This window comes from Chanos chanos, chromosome 2 (genome assembly GCF_902362185.1).
Source record: "Chanos chanos chromosome 2, fChaCha1.1, whole genome shotgun sequence".
In the NCBI taxonomy this organism is placed as follows: Eukaryota; Metazoa; Chordata; class Actinopteri; order Gonorynchiformes; family Chanidae; genus Chanos; species Chanos chanos.
The window spans coordinates 41931579-41951782 of NC_044496.1; the positions used below are offsets into that span (position 1 = coordinate 41931579).

General features: G+C 38.9%; 1 protein-coding gene across 1 annotated transcript in view; it reads right to left on the minus strand.

Moving 5' to 3' along the window:
• grm8b (glutamate receptor, metabotropic 8b) overlaps window positions 1–20204 on the minus strand; it is a 111150-nt gene that overhangs the window by 15528 nt on the left and 75418 nt on the right. The window contains exon 6 of the mRNA XM_030765091.1: window positions 9339–9539. Within this exon, the coding sequence (XP_030620951.1) occupies window positions 9339–9539 (201 nt within the window). The remainder of the gene's footprint in view (window positions 1–9338; window positions 9540–20204) is intronic.

The following is a 20204-nucleotide window of genomic DNA, read 5'->3' on the forward strand; positions in this document are numbered from 1 at the left end:
TCTTGACTTTAAGTATTAACCATTCTTGAATTTAATATCTGGATCTCTTAAAGAAACGTATTACCAACAGACCAATCAGATTATTCCTTTACACCTGAAGTACAGATATCAAATAATAATGCTCAGGTAAAGTCAAATCAATCAAATTGTTTTTACTTTAGGGGTTTGTTTTTCTTTCAGCTGTTGCTCAGAGCATCCTTGCCACTATCCCATAGCTCTCCTGCCAATCATATCCTACAGCTCATCCTCACCCGTGACTAAAACATGCCAAATTCTTCATTTGATTATTTCCTGAACATCCCCATGTCAGATTTGTTTTAGTGTGCAGACTATTTAGAGCACACCAGCTCACCCATCCACCAACACACACACACATACAAACACACACGCACACACAAACACAGACCTTTTACTGATGCTTCAGAGGCTCTCTGGTCAGCCAATTATACATTTCATTGCTGGAATAGTCACAGGATGTAAAAAAGAAAAAAATCTTCTCACAGTGAGTGCTGCTGTATTTACTTTGTTTCCCCAAGTGGTATTTGTCATCAGTTTTTGAGGGTATCAGTTATCCTGATCAGGGTAAATGTGAATGCCCGATAAAGGAAAGTGTATAAGCGTATACACATTTCTCTAGGCTGATAGTATCCCTCCAATCAGATGCTTAGGAGGAACATAGGAAAGTAGCCTATATAGGAAACCATAATTATAAATGGGCATCTAAGGAGACAGAGAGCTATGCATTATTAAAGGACCTGCAAAAAGCCATCTGATGCCCAAGCACTGCATCTGTAGTAATGTACGGGGAGAGACAGCTCTCTGCTTTCAGTCTGCAGTCATTCCAGCCTCAGACATTCATTCACTGATCAATCCATCCATCATTAATAAACTCACATGAACAAACATTACTATTCATCACAGTTTACTACACTTAATGACACAATCTAACATGCGTGACAAGTAATTACTGTGAACACCAGTCCTGTCACACAGTTATCCACAACTGTCTACTCACTCCACTGAGTGGATACTAAATCAGCTTGCGACATGAATACACAGTGGTCCCTTCTGTACACAAACCCTTCAAACTTTACCCATTTCCAAATCAGAGACATGATTGCGACTCTAACATCCATAATCTAACTTCCAGGTAAGATGACTGCCACACTTTGGAGTGATGATTATAACAGACTCACAATGTTTTGATTGAACCAGGGCAAGGTTTAATCACAAGTTACAGGCATTCTCCAGACTCCCAATTAGATGAGCAGAATTCAAATCGGGCTTTGTAAAAAGTGTGTGCGCACGCGTGCGTGTGTGTGTGTGTGTACAATGGTCCTCCTTTAATTTTTATTTTTTTTATTTTTCTGTCCTAGTCGTATTTTCTAAAGCATAAATATATGCATCAAAATTCTAATCTGCAGAGAATGAGTCATACTGGTGCACAGCTCCAGGACACACTCTCTCATAACTATTCTGCTTTGGGAGGGGTTTTTTTTCTTTCTTTTTTTTTGTATGAGGCTAAAAAGCTCGCTTTAGCATAGTGGAAATATAACATACTTGAAATCATGGGCTATTCTTCATGATATGAGAAAGAGCAATACAATGACTGGAAGTGACAGTTCTGCTGGTGCATGTGAGCAGCCAATCACATGTTACGCGTGGGGAGATGTGTTGTATATATGTGCTGGTGATGCACCATTTCACATCGACCGAGTCGGTTCAACAGAGCAGAGAGCAGAGCACGGGAAAGACGAGATGTTGCATGTGCAGTGATGCTATATCACAAATGCTGCCTTTCCAGCCCATGGCCATCATTTCAGCTTATCACAGCTCTTGACCCAATCAAATGTAGAACAAGTTCCTGTGCTTAGAAAGATCATGATTTTACAAGGTCCAGAGAGCCTCCTTAAACCACAAATAACCCTCATCACTCTGACTTCAAATTATATTAATGTTTGTTTACTGGAGTTCATAAAGAGGGATAAATCTTCATTTAATACACAATAGATGAATACTTAACACCTCCCATAAGCTGAACCAGTGGAATGACTGAAAGAATGAGGGCCAAGATCCACAATGAATCACATATTTATACGGAGGATGAGGGAGAGAAGCTCATCTGGTCATCTGATGAATGTATTGTATGTATGGAACAACACTTTGAAGGTTTCCTCTCACTTCCAGACATTTCAGTAACATACACTTACACAATCATACTTGGAATAGGCCTCTGTGATAGCTTGTTGTTACACCATTATAAAGTAAATCAGGTTTTCTCTTTTATAACCTTTCCCTTGATCCCACACCAAGTTAATCAGGAATGTCTCTCTGCAACAAAGTAACTTACCATGGCTGCAAGGTTTACACTGGACCTCAGTGGTAAAACAATATAAACAAGTTGGTAAAAAAGGAAGCCCTGTTTTGTTTACCGAGAGATTTAAAGTGGATTATGGCTTCAAAGCAAATGTAGTCTACCTAAGCAAACAACTTTGGTGTCCCTGGAGCTCAGCCTACCAAACCTTTAAAAGAAACCCTGTTTCAGTGGATTTAAACTGCTCAGATGGGTAGAGAAACTGTTCAAGGCAACAAATAATAAGCAACTCCCTTTTCCTGACACTAACCTGCAAGCCAAGGTCTCTCTGACCTCACAGAGAGCTCTACATTTCTCTTTTTAATTGGAGGATATGGCGACATGGCTCCTTTTTTTCATTTTGGTGGACAGCATTCCAGAGCTATCTTCTCAGGTCCAGTTTCACAATGTCAGCAGTCTGCCTGCAGTCCTGATCATTTACTGTTGTTTAACCAGCATGGCATAAGCAAGTGAAGTCAGTAAACATCGTCAACGCCTGTAATCCCTAATTAAATCAGCCCCTGATACTGGATAGGTCTAGGACAGTGACTATGCCGTGTAAGGCAAAGACAGACAGAAAGCGTGAGCACCATGTGACAGCACTCTGAGATTTCCAGCTTATTGGATTCATCTCAGAGTATTGATTGTGCTCTCCCTGTTAAAAGCACAGTCGTGTCTGCAAACCTGTAAAAGATTTCCGCTCTTGCCAACATTTATTTAATTCATTATCCAGCTATTTACCTATTGTCTTTGTGTTTTAACCTGATTTGAAACAGAGATAGAATCTATGGTGATATACACTATTAAATATTTCCAGGTCAATTAGGGTGTTCTGAAGAGTTGCAGATACAGTTGCTCCCCTCTCGTGCTCTATGCTCTGTGGGGACATACTGACATTACTCACTACATTATGAGATTCCACAACCTCTCACGAGTTTTCATCCAATATCATATCTGAATGTCAGTTCATTGTGTATTCTGGACAAAAGCCCCACACCCAAAAATCCAATAATAATAATAATGATAATAATAATAATAATAATAATAATAATAAATGTAGTGCACATATAAATCTAGTGTACATATAAATCTGATTGCTCAGTCCTGTTGACTCTCCAATGTGGTCTGGGGTACAATCAAGCAAGCTCTCCAAAGAACATGTTAAGTATCTTGCCAACACTGGATAACTTGTGATATGAAAAGATGACTGTATGGCTTCACACATAATAGAGGAAGGTCGTGAGAGTCTCACACATCTCATTTAAGGTGACTGCAATGCAAAGGAGAGACCGACAAGACTACCGGCAATTTAACACCCCATTTCAGGAGGAAATCTTCTGAGCAATGGAAGACAAGCAATCATAAAAATTGTGCTTGTGCAAATATTATTATTTTTATGTCTAAAGACCACTTTTTTCAGATACCTTGATTAGGAATGGATTTGTGATTACCTCAGGCAGAGGAACTGGACCTGCTTTTCACAAGAGAAAGCTTTACCTTTAGAATGAAAGTAGCCAATTTACATTTAGAATGAAAGTAGCCAATGTGCAATAGACTACGAGTGAAACAACACCACGCTCAGAAGCAACTATGGATTATGTGATTCTATGACTGCTCAATAATATCTGTCTGATAACTTGCTAAAGAGGTGAAAATACACATATGATCTAGCAGATCTGAAAAGATTCAAGATCAGCTTTACTAAGTCTAGATGAGTAGCCAGTCTTCCATTCACTAACGTAGTAAAGTTTCAATCAATATTAAAAACACTGAGCCTAAATTACATAATATCCAGTCTTTAGCTATGCAGTTACTGTCTTTATTATACATTAGTATGAAAATCAATTATTCTGTAAGATTTATTGAGTAGAGAGCATAATTAATATTTCCCCCATCTTTTTCCCTGTTGTTTTGCTAAAAGCCATTGAGTCTCAGCATTGTAATGATAAAACAGAGTGGAAATGATCCATAAAGCGAAATGAGATTTTTTCTTCCTCACTACCTCAGAATATATACAAACCAAAACATAACAAAACAAAACCTACAAAATATTTATGCACAAGGGTTACCATGACGCACTTAATCATAAAAGACAAATGCTTTTATTTATGCTCATTTTCCTCTAGCCTCCCAACACAAGTCTAAAAATAAGCATATGTATGAAAGCAGTGGAGCGGACGTGAAAGTGGCTGAGCTGGCAATTAGCCCCTGGCTGCTGTCACAATTCTGTGACTGAGGTTCAGGACTGGACCGCAGTCCTGAGAGACACTCCATCATTACCACAGAACTAAGCAGTAGCTTAAAAATACACGGCACCATCGCTAATCTTCAAGAATCTGTGGAGACCACACTGTTGCGCAAACATCATGCATGTGTAGGCATGTGAGTCATAAAAGGCTGTTAACAGATTCAGTCAAGCATGTGGTACATACATTCACAACGTCCAAATCCAACTCCAAATTCATGCACATTTGGGCATACAGATAGGCCAACACATACATAGTTATATAAATACGTACGCCATCCACATCCTCATAGATGGCCTGACATGAACATGACGCATGTTCATGAATGGATGTGAGGACATATGAACCGAAAAAGGCACATAGTCTTTTTTTGGATTCAGACAACACATCAAAACACACAGCAAAAACAACATTAAATGGGCGCTTGGATGGGATGCTTTTATTTATTCTTGCCTCCAAACTGGATGAGGGCTTAGTAAATCTTATCAAGCAAGGAACAACAACAATTTATGGACATTTCAATGAACACAGAAAACAGTCCGAGCCCAGCGGTCACAGTCATCTTGAATTTAATGTAAAGTTTATCCTTTTTTTTCTAAGGCATAATCCTTTCAAACAGCATTTTCACATTCATTAGACAGGGACAAGCGATAGTTTTTCCAACCCTCTTCCTCAACCGCACTAACACGTAGTTCAGCCTGATTTTGATAAGTCTGTGTGCAGTACACCTCAGCCCACCCAACCTCACCTCCTCCCCCTAATCCTGTTTCACTCTCCACAGACTTGAAGGTGAGAGAGTTGAGGTATTGAAATCTTGTGTTACCATGTTGTGCGGTGGCACAGGTGATGAGGAAACATAAACAGTGTTCTGTATGTGAAGTTTGATAAATCAAACACATTCACAAGGAGAGATACAGAATTATCCAAGACCTGTGAGACGTTACGTCAGCCAGGGTGTGCATGAGAAGTGTGTGTGTGGGGGGAGGGCGGTGTGTGCATGTGTGTAAGTGTGTGAGTGTGTACCATGTAATTCTGTCTTTCTGGGGACCGAAAGTCCCCAGTAAAATAGCATAATCTGGCAAAATTGCCTTGCGGGCACCAAAATGCTGGTCCCAAATAGGAGGACAAGGTTTTTCTAAACTATATTGTTGTTGATAAAAGGAAAAAGTGTCAAAACATTTCTTTGGTTAAGGTTAGGGTTAGGGCTAGGGTTAGGGATAGGTTAATATTCTTTAGTTACAGGATAATGGGAGTCAATGGGAAGTCCCCACTAGGATATGAATAAAGGCTTGTGTGTGTGTGTGTGTGTGTGTGTGTGTGTGTGTGTGTGTTCGTGTGTGCGTGTGTGTGTGATCATCACTGGCAAGATATTTCTCACTTTTTATTACTAGACTGTGCTGTGCTGTGCATCATATATTTACACAGGCTTTAGACAGACATGGCGATACATCACTGACAACATTCCATTCAAAAAAAAAAAAAAAATCAATTCTACTATCAGTGCAGCATTTAACTAATTTAAAAAGGTAAAGAAAACAGATGTGATAAGGAAAGTATAGCGAAAAGGACAGCCAGGCACAATTTAACAACACAGTTGAGAATTCCACGTCTAATACTAACCAGACTTTGGATCATCAGGATACAAATGCACAGTACCAGACATGATTTTGTCATTTTATTGTTAGTTTTTTCCTCTTTCACAATATTTGAAATATGAACACTTTGAAAACAGTACATCCTACAAATTCACTACTGACTGTAATACTGGTATATGTAATTTCTATTCATCCAATACATACTGAGGCATAAAGGTGTTTCAAAGAATTACATGTCAGAATTCAAATTGAGTAATTCGTTATCTCTTTTACCTGTTCTTTTCTCCCTCATTTAAGCAAACCAAAGGAGTACATATACATGTGTGAACAAATGACTCACATCAGAAGAAAACAGAGGCAAGTCCTTGAGGTAAAAGTCTATGGAGAGGCATGTGCTCTAAATACATTTTCTTCACTCCTTTTATGGACAGTTGATGGCTCTGAGTCTTTGAAACTGCAGTCAACCTTTAAAATGTAACTGGTTAGAGGTAGCACTCTCTGGACCGACGTGTCTCATAGTTCATAAGCGCAATTTCCCCCTTCCCACAGGTGTCCCTGTTCCTGCAACTGACTCAGTGTTTGCAAGGTTTTAAAACCAGGAAGATTCAGCTCATTCGAGAGACGCTTATTTCACTTCACTCTCTACTCGTGAGGGATAGACAGGAATTGCAGAAAGGCTGGTCTTATTTGCTTGCTTTAGTTTGGTTTAACATCTCTTTTGTATCCCTAAACAGTCACCGGTGAGTTTGTGTGTGTCATGACTATGGTTATCATGTGTTAATGGTGTGCATATATTTGCAGGTGTCTGCCATTGCTGTTTTGCCTGATAATAAGTTTTGTTTCTGTCTATTTATTTACTTTTTTTTCGCCTTGCATTCGTTTTCCTCTGTGTTTCTTGTTTCGTTGTTTTCTTTTGCTGTTGTGTGGCCACTTGGCGGCTTAGCATGCTTTTTCGCATCCGGTGGATGCGACTCTTGTTTCCCTTTGAATCTTTTGAGTTTACTGTATTTTTGTTTCGTTTTGTTAATGTCCAGGTTGTTTGTTATCAGAGGTTCCGAATGGGCAGTGCTCTAGCTGCTGTATTTTCCTCTTGGCTTTCAGCTTCTGGGTACTGGGTCATCACCTCGTTTGAATATTGAGGTGCATATATACTAATCATACCTCCCAATTCTCCTGTTTCTACCAGCACGACTGTTTGGGTTACTGGAAGGTGGTTCCCTTCTCCCATACTGCATGAGGTGAACTAGGTGTGAACTAGCACCATCACGTAGTACAATGGCTTACTCTGCGTGTGTGTTTGTGATGTGAAATTCTAGATATAGGGACACACTTGGAGTGAGTTTGATGAGCTGGCCTCCACCCCTCCAGGTAGCTGCACTCATCGGCCCATACTTACAGTTTGGCGCATTGGCTTTGCAGCCAGTACCCCTGTCTTGCCATTTCCCTTCTTTACCCTGTCCTTGGCTAAAGTGTGTTTATCTATATAGTCTATTTTTATAATAAAGCTGTGTTACTGATGACGTATCCCTCTGTAGGATTCATTTTATTTATTTACTTAATAAAACTGCCCAGTTGACTGGAATACACATCTCTGTCCTGTTCTTATACTCCTATTCCTATCTGTGCTTTGGGGAACCTATCAGCTTGAGTTGATTGTTACGAATCTTAAGGTGCAAGTCCTTAGGTGGCATTGTATGGTCTGGTCTCTTGAGATAGATATATAGATACAGACATATCTATCTATCTATCTATCTATCTATCTATCTATCTATCTATCTATCTATCTATCTATCTATCTGTCTATCTATCTATCTATCTATCTATCTATCTATCTATCTATCTATCTATCTATCTATCTATAATCTTGTAATGTTCGGCCACAATACTATGAATGAACAGGTGCGAAGCTCATTCTAAGATTCAACATGCTTTTCATCAAACCCATTAGAAGATGCTTTTCAGTATGGACATGACGGTAGATAGTTACGTCAAATCAGTTTCAAAAATGCTCTGCTAATATATGTTGCAGAACATGAGAGGTCACAACACAACAAATCCCTCTGATGCAGCTATGAGATCCATAATGAAAGAATTCCATAAATCACCACTTAACCTCTATGCAAAAATCTCAAAGCAGCGGTTTTCAAGGCCCTGTCTTTTGTGGTTTGCTATGAAGTCTAGAAAACTGCAGTTAAAAATCAATTTGCACCATGACAGAGCAACACAGGTCATATAAATCATGAAATCTTCTAAAACGCAGACGACTGGAAAACCAGGCATATTTCAACCCGCCACCACAGCAGCAATAAGGATTTATGTAATTTCAGTGCGAAGTATGCACACTGTACATGAAAGGAAACTACAAAAAGATGAGGAGGAAATTGAATCAGGACACAAACCACAAAGTCAGAGACAAGCAGCTCATAAATGTGAGTTTGTGGGTAATCACAAGGGAAACTAGCTGTTCCTTTCAAATCAACTGGCGGATGTGATCTGTAAAGCTAATTAATGCAGTGGTTCACTGAGTCCGGGGGCCTTACAGTGTAGATGTGAGTATGAAGGGATAAAAAAAAAAACAAGAGAAGAAGAGCTTCAGAAACTAGAAAAAAAGATTAGAATGGAAAAGAAAGGATAAAATGACAACGGTGAGAGAGTGATGGGCTGCAGACCCTGCTACAGTGCTCACATGAATGAAAGAGTGAATAGAGCAGATGAGGAAGGAAGAGTGAATGAAAGAGTGAATAAAATGGATGAAGAGCAAATGCCAGGAAACAAAATAGAAAAGGAGAAAAAGGGATGAGGCAGAAAACCGGAAGAGAATGAGACGCAGCTACAGAAAAAAAAGAGGGAGAGGAACAGAGAATAAACAGAACTTATAGAAGAGGAAAACAGAGGAGTGCGGTAAGTAGAACAACAGAAATTGTAAAAAGAAAAAAAGAGTCTCATCTACCAGACAGACATGTCATCAGCAGTGCATCAGTCTGTCTTAAGTAAGATTTTCAGTGACAACCGCCTGTGAGCCTATGATACCAATAAAGAGACAGCCGTGATGAAGGTAATGTTTAAAGCAGATGCTTTCTTAAATACTGAATGGAGATCAGCAACATGCAGTTTTGGCAGGGAAAGACAGGTTCAGTCACTTACCGTTAAAGTTGACGGCTCGGATGTAGCCGAGCAGTTCTTTGCCATCGATGTTACTCATGCGAGGGCAGAGACCAGGGGTTCCAGAGCACAGGTCTCTGTGCATGCGGTGTAGAGCATGGGCCATGGCATACACAGCATCCATCACAAACTGCACCTTCCCCTCCTGCTCATAACTTGAGTCCCTGCCCACTTTCTCCAGGCCTACGAGAGAGACACGGAGAACAGCAAGGTTTACTCATATTTCCTTAAGAAACAGTTTTTTTCACAGGAAATACACTAGAGTTAAATTCACATTATAGAAATGGTGGTAAAAGTATTCATATATTACACTTGAGGTAAAGTAAGGATACAACCATAAAAGAACGACTCTTCTGAAACTGCAGGTCACTCATTAAAAAAATAACTTGAGTCAAAGTCTTGGAAGTATCAGGCGTTTAATATTATCAAGGTTTCAAGAGTAGGAGTTGAAAAAAACAGACCGCAATTAATAAAACACAACCAAAACATAACCTTCTCGAGATTTGATAGCGAATTCTCGAAGGCAATTATTTGCCTATGCTGTGGTAAACAAGGTAAGCAGTTCATCCATATGAGTGATTTTATGTGCCAACAAAGGTTAAGATTTCTACTAAATAAGGCCATGGATGGTTGGCTGTGCTGGTACCGCTGCTGGCAAATTCACTTTCTGCTGCCATCTCCTACTGCATTTCAAAGTTTCTACTACAGATTTGCCATCCAACGCACTCGCCATGGCGATGATGAGTTCTTGCCAGGAAAAAGCAGTACAGCTAGGCCTATGAGCTAAGCACACGAATACACATGATCTTGCACCTGTTTGTGTGCATCTGCATCAGTTATGTCCTATTACAAAGATGCTAAAAATAGGCTGCAGTGATGGCGTTTGCACGTGCGTTCAATCGGCGACCACAGAATAAAGGCATGTTTATTTTACGGAGTGTCTTTTCTGCTCCTAGGATACACCTCTTCATATTAGCTATAAAATGCATAAACTGTTTATTCAAAAGGCTTCAAGTTAAGGTCTTCTTTATCATATAAACACTAAACTGTGGATCTTTAAGATGATGTTTTTACTTTAACGACCTTGTCTTTGGCACTTGGATTCATTTTTTCCATGGCCCTAGTTGGAAATGATACATTCATCAAGAAATGCAAGGTATAAAATCATAAAATTCCATAGTATGTTATAGGCCTTGTTAAAACCTCTATAATTATATAGGATACCTTTACTGATTAAGCCAATGTGCCCTTTTAAGCCCACTTTCTACTTTGATTTTTGTGTATTAAGAAATGGTATTTTGTCAATTTATGCTGTTTTCCTTCATATGGAAAGATGAGTTTTATGAGCTAGTGCACCGAACTAATCTCTAGAAGACAGGCAGAATGTGACAGTTGTCACTAGTAAAAGTGAAATTTGTCCATATTGTTGATATTTGGTCAGAGTACAATTTCACCAACATACTACCTAGTTTGTCAGTGGATTTGTACTCTGACTGAGTATCAGCAATATAAGCAACTTTCACTTTCTGCCTGACTACACTTACAAAGTGACTATTAACAATCTGGATTATTAGTCATTCCAAGAGTTAAAAAGAAGTCCGCTGGCAACCAAGCCTTTTCCTACTGCTCTCCCTCCCTCTGGAATGGTTTACCTACAGAAGTTAGAGAGGCAAACTCTCTCAATACTTTTAAAACAAGACTAAAGACTTATCTATTTTCTCGAACTTATGCATAATATAATTTTGATTTGACTTTGTTATAGACATGTAAAGCCCTTTCAGACTATAAATAGTGATATTGGGCTCTAAATAAATATTATTATTATCATCATCATCATCATCATCATCATCATCATTATTATTATTATCATTATTATTATTATTATTATTATTATTATTATTATTATTATTATTATTATTATTATTATTATTAAGGTAGGTGTCAATGGAGGTATAATAACTCTAAAATAAATCGCTGCAATTCCTAGAAGGTTTACATTAGGAAATCAAATTTGCTGCATTTAAATATGATGCATAAAGGCAAGAAAGTACAGACTACACTAATTTAAAGACATGGTGAGTTTGAGGTATATTGTGGCTTTCTTATGCTCAGCAGGATCCAAATGTAAAACTGATTATGAAACGTGTTCAAATTGATGGTTATAACTAATGGAAGAGATATTACAAGCCCCATTGTGAAGCTTTTTGAAAAATCTGTGAACTCAGTGCTTAAAGAAACAAAAATGACAATAAAGAGCCGTGGAGCACAGCAAAAGCACCTTTGAATAACATTGAATAACGGTCAGCCCAAAGAATGAGTGTAATCAACGAGACCTTGTTTAATGGAGTGTAATAGCCATGACAGAGACTATGAAACAATGGATGCAGCTATCACTCACAAAGGTAATAACACATGTAAGCAAAGCATATAAGAAACAAGCTGTTGTCTGTCTGTTCTGTCGTCAGCTTTATTCAAGAATTCAGTTGAAACAGAGAGTAGAATACTCTGGAATGCCACACTGAACTTTGCTGTTGGAATATGTGTACTTTTAACACAACTCTTTTGAGAAATTCATCACCAAAAAAGAATCTTTCAGATGAGTGATTCAAGCAGCATCACGGCAGGGTGGGTAGAGGCACACACTCCCATCGTGTACAGGCACACACGCACGCACGCACGCACACACAAAAGAGAGTAATATCCTGATACAGCATTCATAGCATGTACTGTGCCATTAGTTTAATTAGACAGAGCTCTGTGATTGGAATGACCTTTTTGTAGGGGTTATGTAGAGTGCAGCGGTACCAATGTAATAATGCAGCTTTGCTTCTATTCAAGACAACACAAGTATAGCAAACTCCATCATTACGCATTCACATCTTACACTATCAAAACTCAGTTTTCAATGAGCAAGAAAGAGACTTTAGGAGTGTGCCAATGTGATTATTTGAAATATCAGGAAACATATTAAAGCATGTTCACCATATTTAAATGTTATTCGTTTTAATGTCACCCCGGCAGAATAATTACTCCTCCTCCACTGAGACAGTTGGGAACACAAGCAAAAAATAGTCTTGATGTCTTGCTGCAATGCGGTGCATTTGTTTTATGTGCAGTGTATTGAAGGTGGAGGGTATTATCAGCGCCGTGTTATATTGGTGCATTGTGTTGAAAATGGAGTGCGTTGCAAGTGCTGCTGTAATTTAATGTAACGTGTTACATGTATAGAATGTGTAGTGTGATGTCAGTTTAATGTATTGTAAATGATGTGATGTATTGCAGCAGTCTGTTGTAAGTTCAGTGTGTTGTACACATAGTTGGACTCAAACATCACTACAAGTAGTAAAACTGATAGTTTAACTACGTTTCCCAGCAGCAAAGTGATGGTTTTGAATTTTTTTAAATCAAGTGGCTTCTCAGTAGTTTAACCAATCAAGCTGTGTATTCTCTGGTGGTTAGTTAAAATCTAGACAAATGACTTATTAAAATGATACAACCAGCACACAAGTACTTCCACTTTCACTTCAGAATTCACATGGATTTCTATGTGTGGCTTGTGAATGAATCCTTAGTGCAGGAAAAGGCTTTTACGGACCAAAGACAAATGAGCATATGCATACTCTATATACTACAATGTTATTCTTGGTAAACTATATTAACTGTGTGAATTATGTTCTTATATTCGACCCAGAACCACTGAAGACAAGTGAAACATTAATACCAGTATTTTGTGCTTTTCGAAAAATAGTTATTAGAACTGTTATTAGAACAGTTATTTGAACAAATTGATGATTGGCAGCTTACTGTCATTATTTTTTATTAACCTCAGAGACAACATCAATCATGAATTTGTTACTTCTGCCATGTAGATTGTGGTGTAACTAACAAGATTTCACTGAATGATAGCTATTTCATATATCTGGAGTCACTGCTATCTTAGTATGCCACATTTTTTAAGTAGCTTGCCCATTGCTGGTTGTAAATGCTGTGATATTGTATTGCTTTGTGTATTGAGTGCAGTTTGTTGTAAGTGTTTTATGTGTAGTGAGCTGTGAGTGCTGTGATATTTTTGTGTGTTTGAAGTGTAGTGGATTGTATGTGTTTTATGTGTTGTATGTATCTTGCTACACTGTATTTTGGATACTGCATGTTTAGTCTACCGTAAGTGCTCTGATATCTTACTGTGTTTTGTTGTAAATGCAATGGGTAAGAGATGTTCTTTATGTAGGGTGTTGCTAGTAATGTAATCTCTCAAGTTATTAATAACTGTACTCCACAACATTCCTTTGGTGAATTTCTTAGTTATCATCAGTGAGTGCTGTCACTGCTTCGATGAAGCTGATTTCATGTCTTCTGACACTCTCCTCAGGCAGATGGAGATGGGGAAGAGAGCTTGGTAATGCATGGCAGAAGAACAGGTCAAACAAACCTCTTTAATCAATGAACATGTCCAGCAGAAATTAATGGGGTCTTGTGAATGAAATTCAATGTAAATTTAAAGTGACTATGGGGCATGTGACTGGCCCTAAATGAAAGCTGTTCACTCTGCTGAAAAGACAGATCACTTGTCTTTGTTGGCGTAATTAATTGAGTGGCTGACAGCTGCGCGGTCCTAGAAAGGTGTTGTCCGACAAGGCTCTGGAAAAAAAAAGAAACAAAAAAAACCCACCACGGCGTGGCTGTAAGATTTCCGTCATTAAGCCAACCATCATGGCTTACACGCAACACTGGGAAAGCTAACTGCTCAGAGAGGAGGCAGTTTTACCCAGCCATTTAAACGTTCAACAGCAGTGTCTGCTCACAAATATTCAGTTCTCATAAAATTACCATTAATGAGCATTATCATAATGTGATGGTAATAGGAAGATGGTAAGGGGGTCAGCTCTCAAAAGCAAAAACCAGGACAGCACCTCACCATGCACTCCACCTATTAGCAGGGCATCCAATCAACAAGTTTAGGTAAGTACTGCTCAAGTATTCCGTCACACACACACACACACACGCGCGCGCGCACAAAAGAACACACACACACACACACACGGTGATATATTTTTAGAGGGATAATACAAGAGATGAATCAGGCATTACATAGTACTTCTAAATCTCCACAAACCCTCAGGGGAAAAAATATATGTGATGTCATCTACAAGTGAAAGACAAAAATAGGGCCAACACAGTGAGGTTTACTTGCCCCCTGTCATTGTAGGCTAACAAGGCCATAGTCGTCCAGTAATGTGAATGGGAAGGAATCCTTCATCTCAATGACTGATGAGTGGCATTACAGATGACAGACAGCTTAATCATCGAAACTAACGTCTCAATTAAACTTCACTTACTCGGGGCAAATTCAATTTGCCCTCACCGAGCTCGACCACGTTGGTGTTCACTCGTGCCGTAGAGCAGACGGACATCGTTTTGCAGCAATTAGATGAGAAAATGAGATAAATGACAAAATAATTAAAGAGATCGTCTTCCGTGATGAGATTAATGCAGCACAATAGCAGGAGGGGCTGGAGAGCACATTTGTTTCTGACAGCGCTGAATGCATTTCCATTAATGGAATGCCATTATTCCTCCAATTGTTTATCACGGACGCACAAGCATGTCAAAAAAATTCAGTGCACGTAATAGTGATAAAATGCCCATTGCTGACAGGTGGTTCCAGAACTGTTCTCTGTCTCTGTGAATTGCTGTCAGGGATTACGCCAGAGGGGTCTGATGGGGTGATATCGGTGATGATGGGACATATAACTGCTCATTTGACCACCTGTGTCCCATTACCTTCACTAGAACCCCCCCCCCCGCAGTTATTAACTTTACTTGATTACTTATGTCATTGCACAGGTTTGATGCCTCTCAATGCTTGGCTTCAGTTCATTTTGCAAGTTGCCAAATGAGCAAATATTTGGCAATAGCCACTAAACGCTTTATTAGGTAAAGTACATCATGAAGTGCTCCAAAACAGATGGAAAGAAAGCCTGTAATGTTTAGTTTCCGAAATTATGCTTTCCATGATACTGAGAGGGAAAATAAGAAAGACTACACAGATCTTTTCTCTTTTCCAAGACATTTTCTTAAATACTGTATAATATGCAGTAAAACTGACATCCACTGTACTGTATTCGGTGTTGTTAATTCCTCTTTCCACTCCAGTTCACCCTAAGCCTGAAACCGACAGGAGGGAAACTGATGTCCTTTTTGGTGTCTTTGTGCAGGGAAGCTGATGCGAGCTTAATAGCAAATATCAATGAAGTCCACACTTTAGGCATACAAAGTGGGAGTCACCTATGCAGGACATATACAGAAAAAGAGTAAGACAAAGAGGGTCTTGTTTGGTCTCTTTCAGTAGCGTTTTGAGATCTGGATTATCTCATTAATGTGACCTTTGATAAAAGCACCACAAAAAAAAAAAAAAACCCTCTACCTGACTCATTTTTTTTTCTTTGGCACGAGGACTGACGAAATACTAAACAAAAACTGAGCAACATCATCTCTGTTCCCAGAGTGATCTTCCTGAGACGGAAACTGTGAACTGACTGTGAACTGCACTTTTGGTCTGATCCCTCCAGTCTCCCCAAGACACAGCTCTGAAGCCAGGACTCAGGACTAGAGCTCACTGAGAGAGTAAATGAGTTCTCACAGGGTTTTTGAAATATGATAATGAAGGTCTGATGTTTAAAAGAGTCTGACAAAGGCAAGCATTCTGGGCTGTGTAACACATTACTTTTAATTAGAAGTTTGTATGAATGACAAACTACCAGACACACAGGTTGTAAACAGCTGCTCATTGGAATGATGAACAGTTTTTTTTTGGTCTGATGCACATTCAGCAGGGAATCAGTATTCCATCCAGCTGCCACTCAACTCAGTCTAAATATTTAAATTGAAACAAATGATGCCATAATATTTAATAAGCCATAGACGGATGAGGTAAGGGTAGCATTGTTCAGGGCGTCACACATGCTAAATCAGTAAAGCCATTCTGATGGAACTAGTGAACATGAAATGACACCAGTAAACATGAAATGAGAAGTTGCAACATCTAACAAACAGTTATAGTACTGTTCTTTTTAGCTAAATATTTACACTCTCGAAATTATCGGATAATCCGCTTTCCTCGTTAGCGTCTGAGCATTTACACTACAGTACTGGGTTGCTACCGTATTAAGGTGTTAATTTGCTGATAAACTGTTATGGTTGAAGTATTCCTGACTGGTCTGACCAGGGGTTTATTTGCTTGATCCTGAAGTAGAAGCTTCCAGTCAGAGAGAAAGCAGATGGCAGGCTTGATTGACAGAGGAATGAGTTTGACGGATGATTCCACAAACAGGACTCCCCTAACGACTTCCTCATTTTCCTTATTAAGGAATTAAATATTTAGAGAGCCTATAAACAAACAAATCAGCTATTATGAGTCATTGCCGCAGCTGTCTGACTCCAAGACACTTTGAGGATTACTGCAGCTTTAATGTCCAAATAGGAAGGTGGAACCTGGCTTTGTTTGTTTGTTTTTTTATGTTTTGGTTTGGTTTGTTTTTCACACGTGTCTCTGTGTAGATTTTTCCCTCCAATTAATTGGAAATGTAAATAAGGCAATATATTTGCATAGGTTGGTAACACTGGCTGGTTCTCAGGAAGGCAGAATAATTCTGAAAGAAAGTTACAAAATACTCAAAACACTGCCTGGCAATTGATAAATCCCTCAAAGTGTTACTTTCAGCAATTATTGCGATATTTTCTTTCTTTACTTTTATTTAGTAAAGTGCCTAAATCCAAATAAAATTTTAGGAATGGCAACTGGATCAGCTAAAATTTGGCCAGCCAGAATTTAGTATTATTCCAAGTTGAATCTTCAGTGAAATCCATCAAAGACGCACAGACAAAAACATGAAGAAGGTTCTAGGAGGAGAAGAGGCACAATAGGCAACATGAAGAGCATCTATACTTTACAAGCATCGTATCACATTCCTTTTAGATTATGTACAGAATGGTAAATGAATTGTCATTCCTGCACTACAGGACTCCCCTACAAGTGTCAGAACTGAAAACAATTCACACACTCTTCTCCCTCTACCACACTTGGCTTTCCGTCTCCTCACGCTAAACACACAGAGGCTGGTGTCAAGAGCTGGCCATCGAATGAAATGGTGACTCAGAAGAGAAATCTCACAAAAGGTGCAATTTTAAGACTTCTGAGAAAACACAGATAAAGGTGTACTCTACGAAATTTCTGCTCGTGCCCTCCACTTAGTTGTCATCTTTTGCCTCTTGAACACCCCTCCGCTGGCATCCATTTTGCACTCAGATAAAGGGTAAAGACCCATTAGAGCTGAGGCAAGTGGGCAGTAACACAGAAAAGGCAGAAAAACAACATAGCCAGGGTTTTGTTTAGATCTTTTTGATATGGAAATGCTCTGAATCAAACATATGAGGGACCAAAAAAAAAAAAATGTTCCATTAAGTGGGTTGAATATGCCCGCTGCCAACCGCAGGAGCTATCATATGAATAAAAAGCCATTTCAGGACATTTGTGAGGCATTTTTGTCCATTTGCTGCAATGGGACATGGCAATGTTAATGGCCTTTGGAGAAGAATAGACAAATGGCTACTACTCTGCGCAGAAATAATGCTTAACAGTGCAACAAACGCTAATCAAATATTTATAATTCTGTCTAACCAGCAGTAACCCAAATGCATTGCTCACATCCCCCGCAAACTACTGAATGAAGCCATCGTAGCATAAGACAAGATTCTTGCCTGAAGGATTCTCCAAAGTAGAGATATGACCAGTGGTCAGTCATAGACATCACTCTTGAAAATGACATGGCGATGAATCTCTGTGAATCACAACAGCTGATTCTCCTCATACATTTTTCCATCACTACACATCCACCACTGTAGATGATATGAATGTCTCTGCGGAGGAGAAACAGCCATTGATTGGTCTCTTTTGATTTCTTCGAAATATGGTTACAGTTGAGTCCTTTGATTGCTCAGCAGTTGTGTGACTTTTATCAGTTTTGTGGGAGAGCTGAAGTACAGAGGGTACAGCCTGGCTCCATGCTGTTGATTTGGTAGGGACACCAGTAATGTGACACTAGTCAGGCATAAAAGGGCACAAATGTAATTCAGCTTGTTGTGATTCAGTGTTAGTACACAAGCTCCTGCAGATACTGATTGGATTGCTCACTATCCAAACAGCAGGTCGTGCACACCTAACTAATTTCAACATACATAGAGCATATGGCCATATCGCATTGTTGAAAGCTAACAAAGGTGTTTCATATAACTCAATTGATCATGACCTCTATCAAGTGTTTTTTGTTGATTTTATTATTATTTATTATTTTTAATTTATTTATATATTTAGTATGTATTGAATGTCATGATTCAGTCCAGTCATAGCTGGTTATTTCATTCTGTTCTTTCGAAAAGGACACACAATTAAAGACCCAGTGCAGAAACTACTCCAAAATAAAGTTAAACAAAATTGTTTTGTGGCTCTAACAAACCATTATGAACTTTGAACTTTATATTGGTAAACATGAAATATGAATTAGTAAGCATTATAACTTTTTTTTCTTTTTTTTCGGCACATGCCACAAGGTCTTGGGCCTCATAGATCTCTGGATTGATGGACAAGACATGAATTAATCTCGGTAATCAATTACTGATCCATTGCTTGAAAAAAAAGCAAGTTTATAAACTGGAATGTGACTTTGGGTTCTTACTAGTTGCGGTTTAATAAATTGCAATTAAACATCAACATCAGCTCCTAATTTGATCTCTGGCAAGTGTCTCCAGGGACTGTCTCATGTCTCTTTCTGAGAAAACCATCTTCCCCTCAAACTGCCTTCAGGACTGTGGAGCAGAGATCAATACAGACACAAAGGCTTGCTTTCCTGCCCTTATTTGATGTGATTAATGGCAGAATAGGCTGAAAGACAGCAGGCGCTCTAGGGTCACACAATGCCTGAAATATACACCCTTAAGACAAAATCCTGAAAGCTTTTTTTTTTTTTGTATTTGAATTGTAACGAATTCAATAGTGCTGCCTTTTAAAACTGTGAACAGTAAAACTTCAGTCCAGCTCTTTGCTGCATGTCTCTTACAGATGCATTTGATTCTATTTTTTGAGCATTACTTAAATAGAGCTTTATAATGCGGTGGAAAAGAACTGGGGGCAAGTCAAGTTTGATGTCAATATAAAACTTAATAATGGAAAAACACTGCATGAGCTTCTGTTACGCAGCATCATGAGGGAATGACACTGGTAGCCTGGCTTTTCACTTTTGCCTGTCCTGTCTTCAGTACATCTCGGTCCCTCTAGAGCCTCTCCATCATCCACTCTCAGAGATCAGAACATCCAGCACCATAATAAGTAACTCTTCAGTGAATTGTGTGGCTATGAGCAGTCTTTCCACATACACTCTTGCTCAAGTGGTACCGAGTACTAAACAGTAATTATTACACAACAGTCCTTAACTTAACCCCATGAACTGCTCCTACCAAATGAACACTTTGTCAAGGACAACTTTTAGTAACGATTAACATTGGCAGCACTTTACCATACAATATAGGGCCCCAGTGCATTACATTTTGAATTCAGTTAATCAGCTAATAATCCATGAACCAATCTTTGTAAGCTCCCATCTCCTGCCTGGAACTGATGTTCTCATTTGAGACAATTGCCTTCAAATACATAAAAAATCGAAACCTTGATATACTTTATATCATAGTTGGTTTTGTATTACCACATAGATTGACCTCTATGAATGAGTGACCACCACTGGCAAAACTCTCTCATATCTGTTTCTGCTTTCATCAGCACTGCACACATCCACTTTT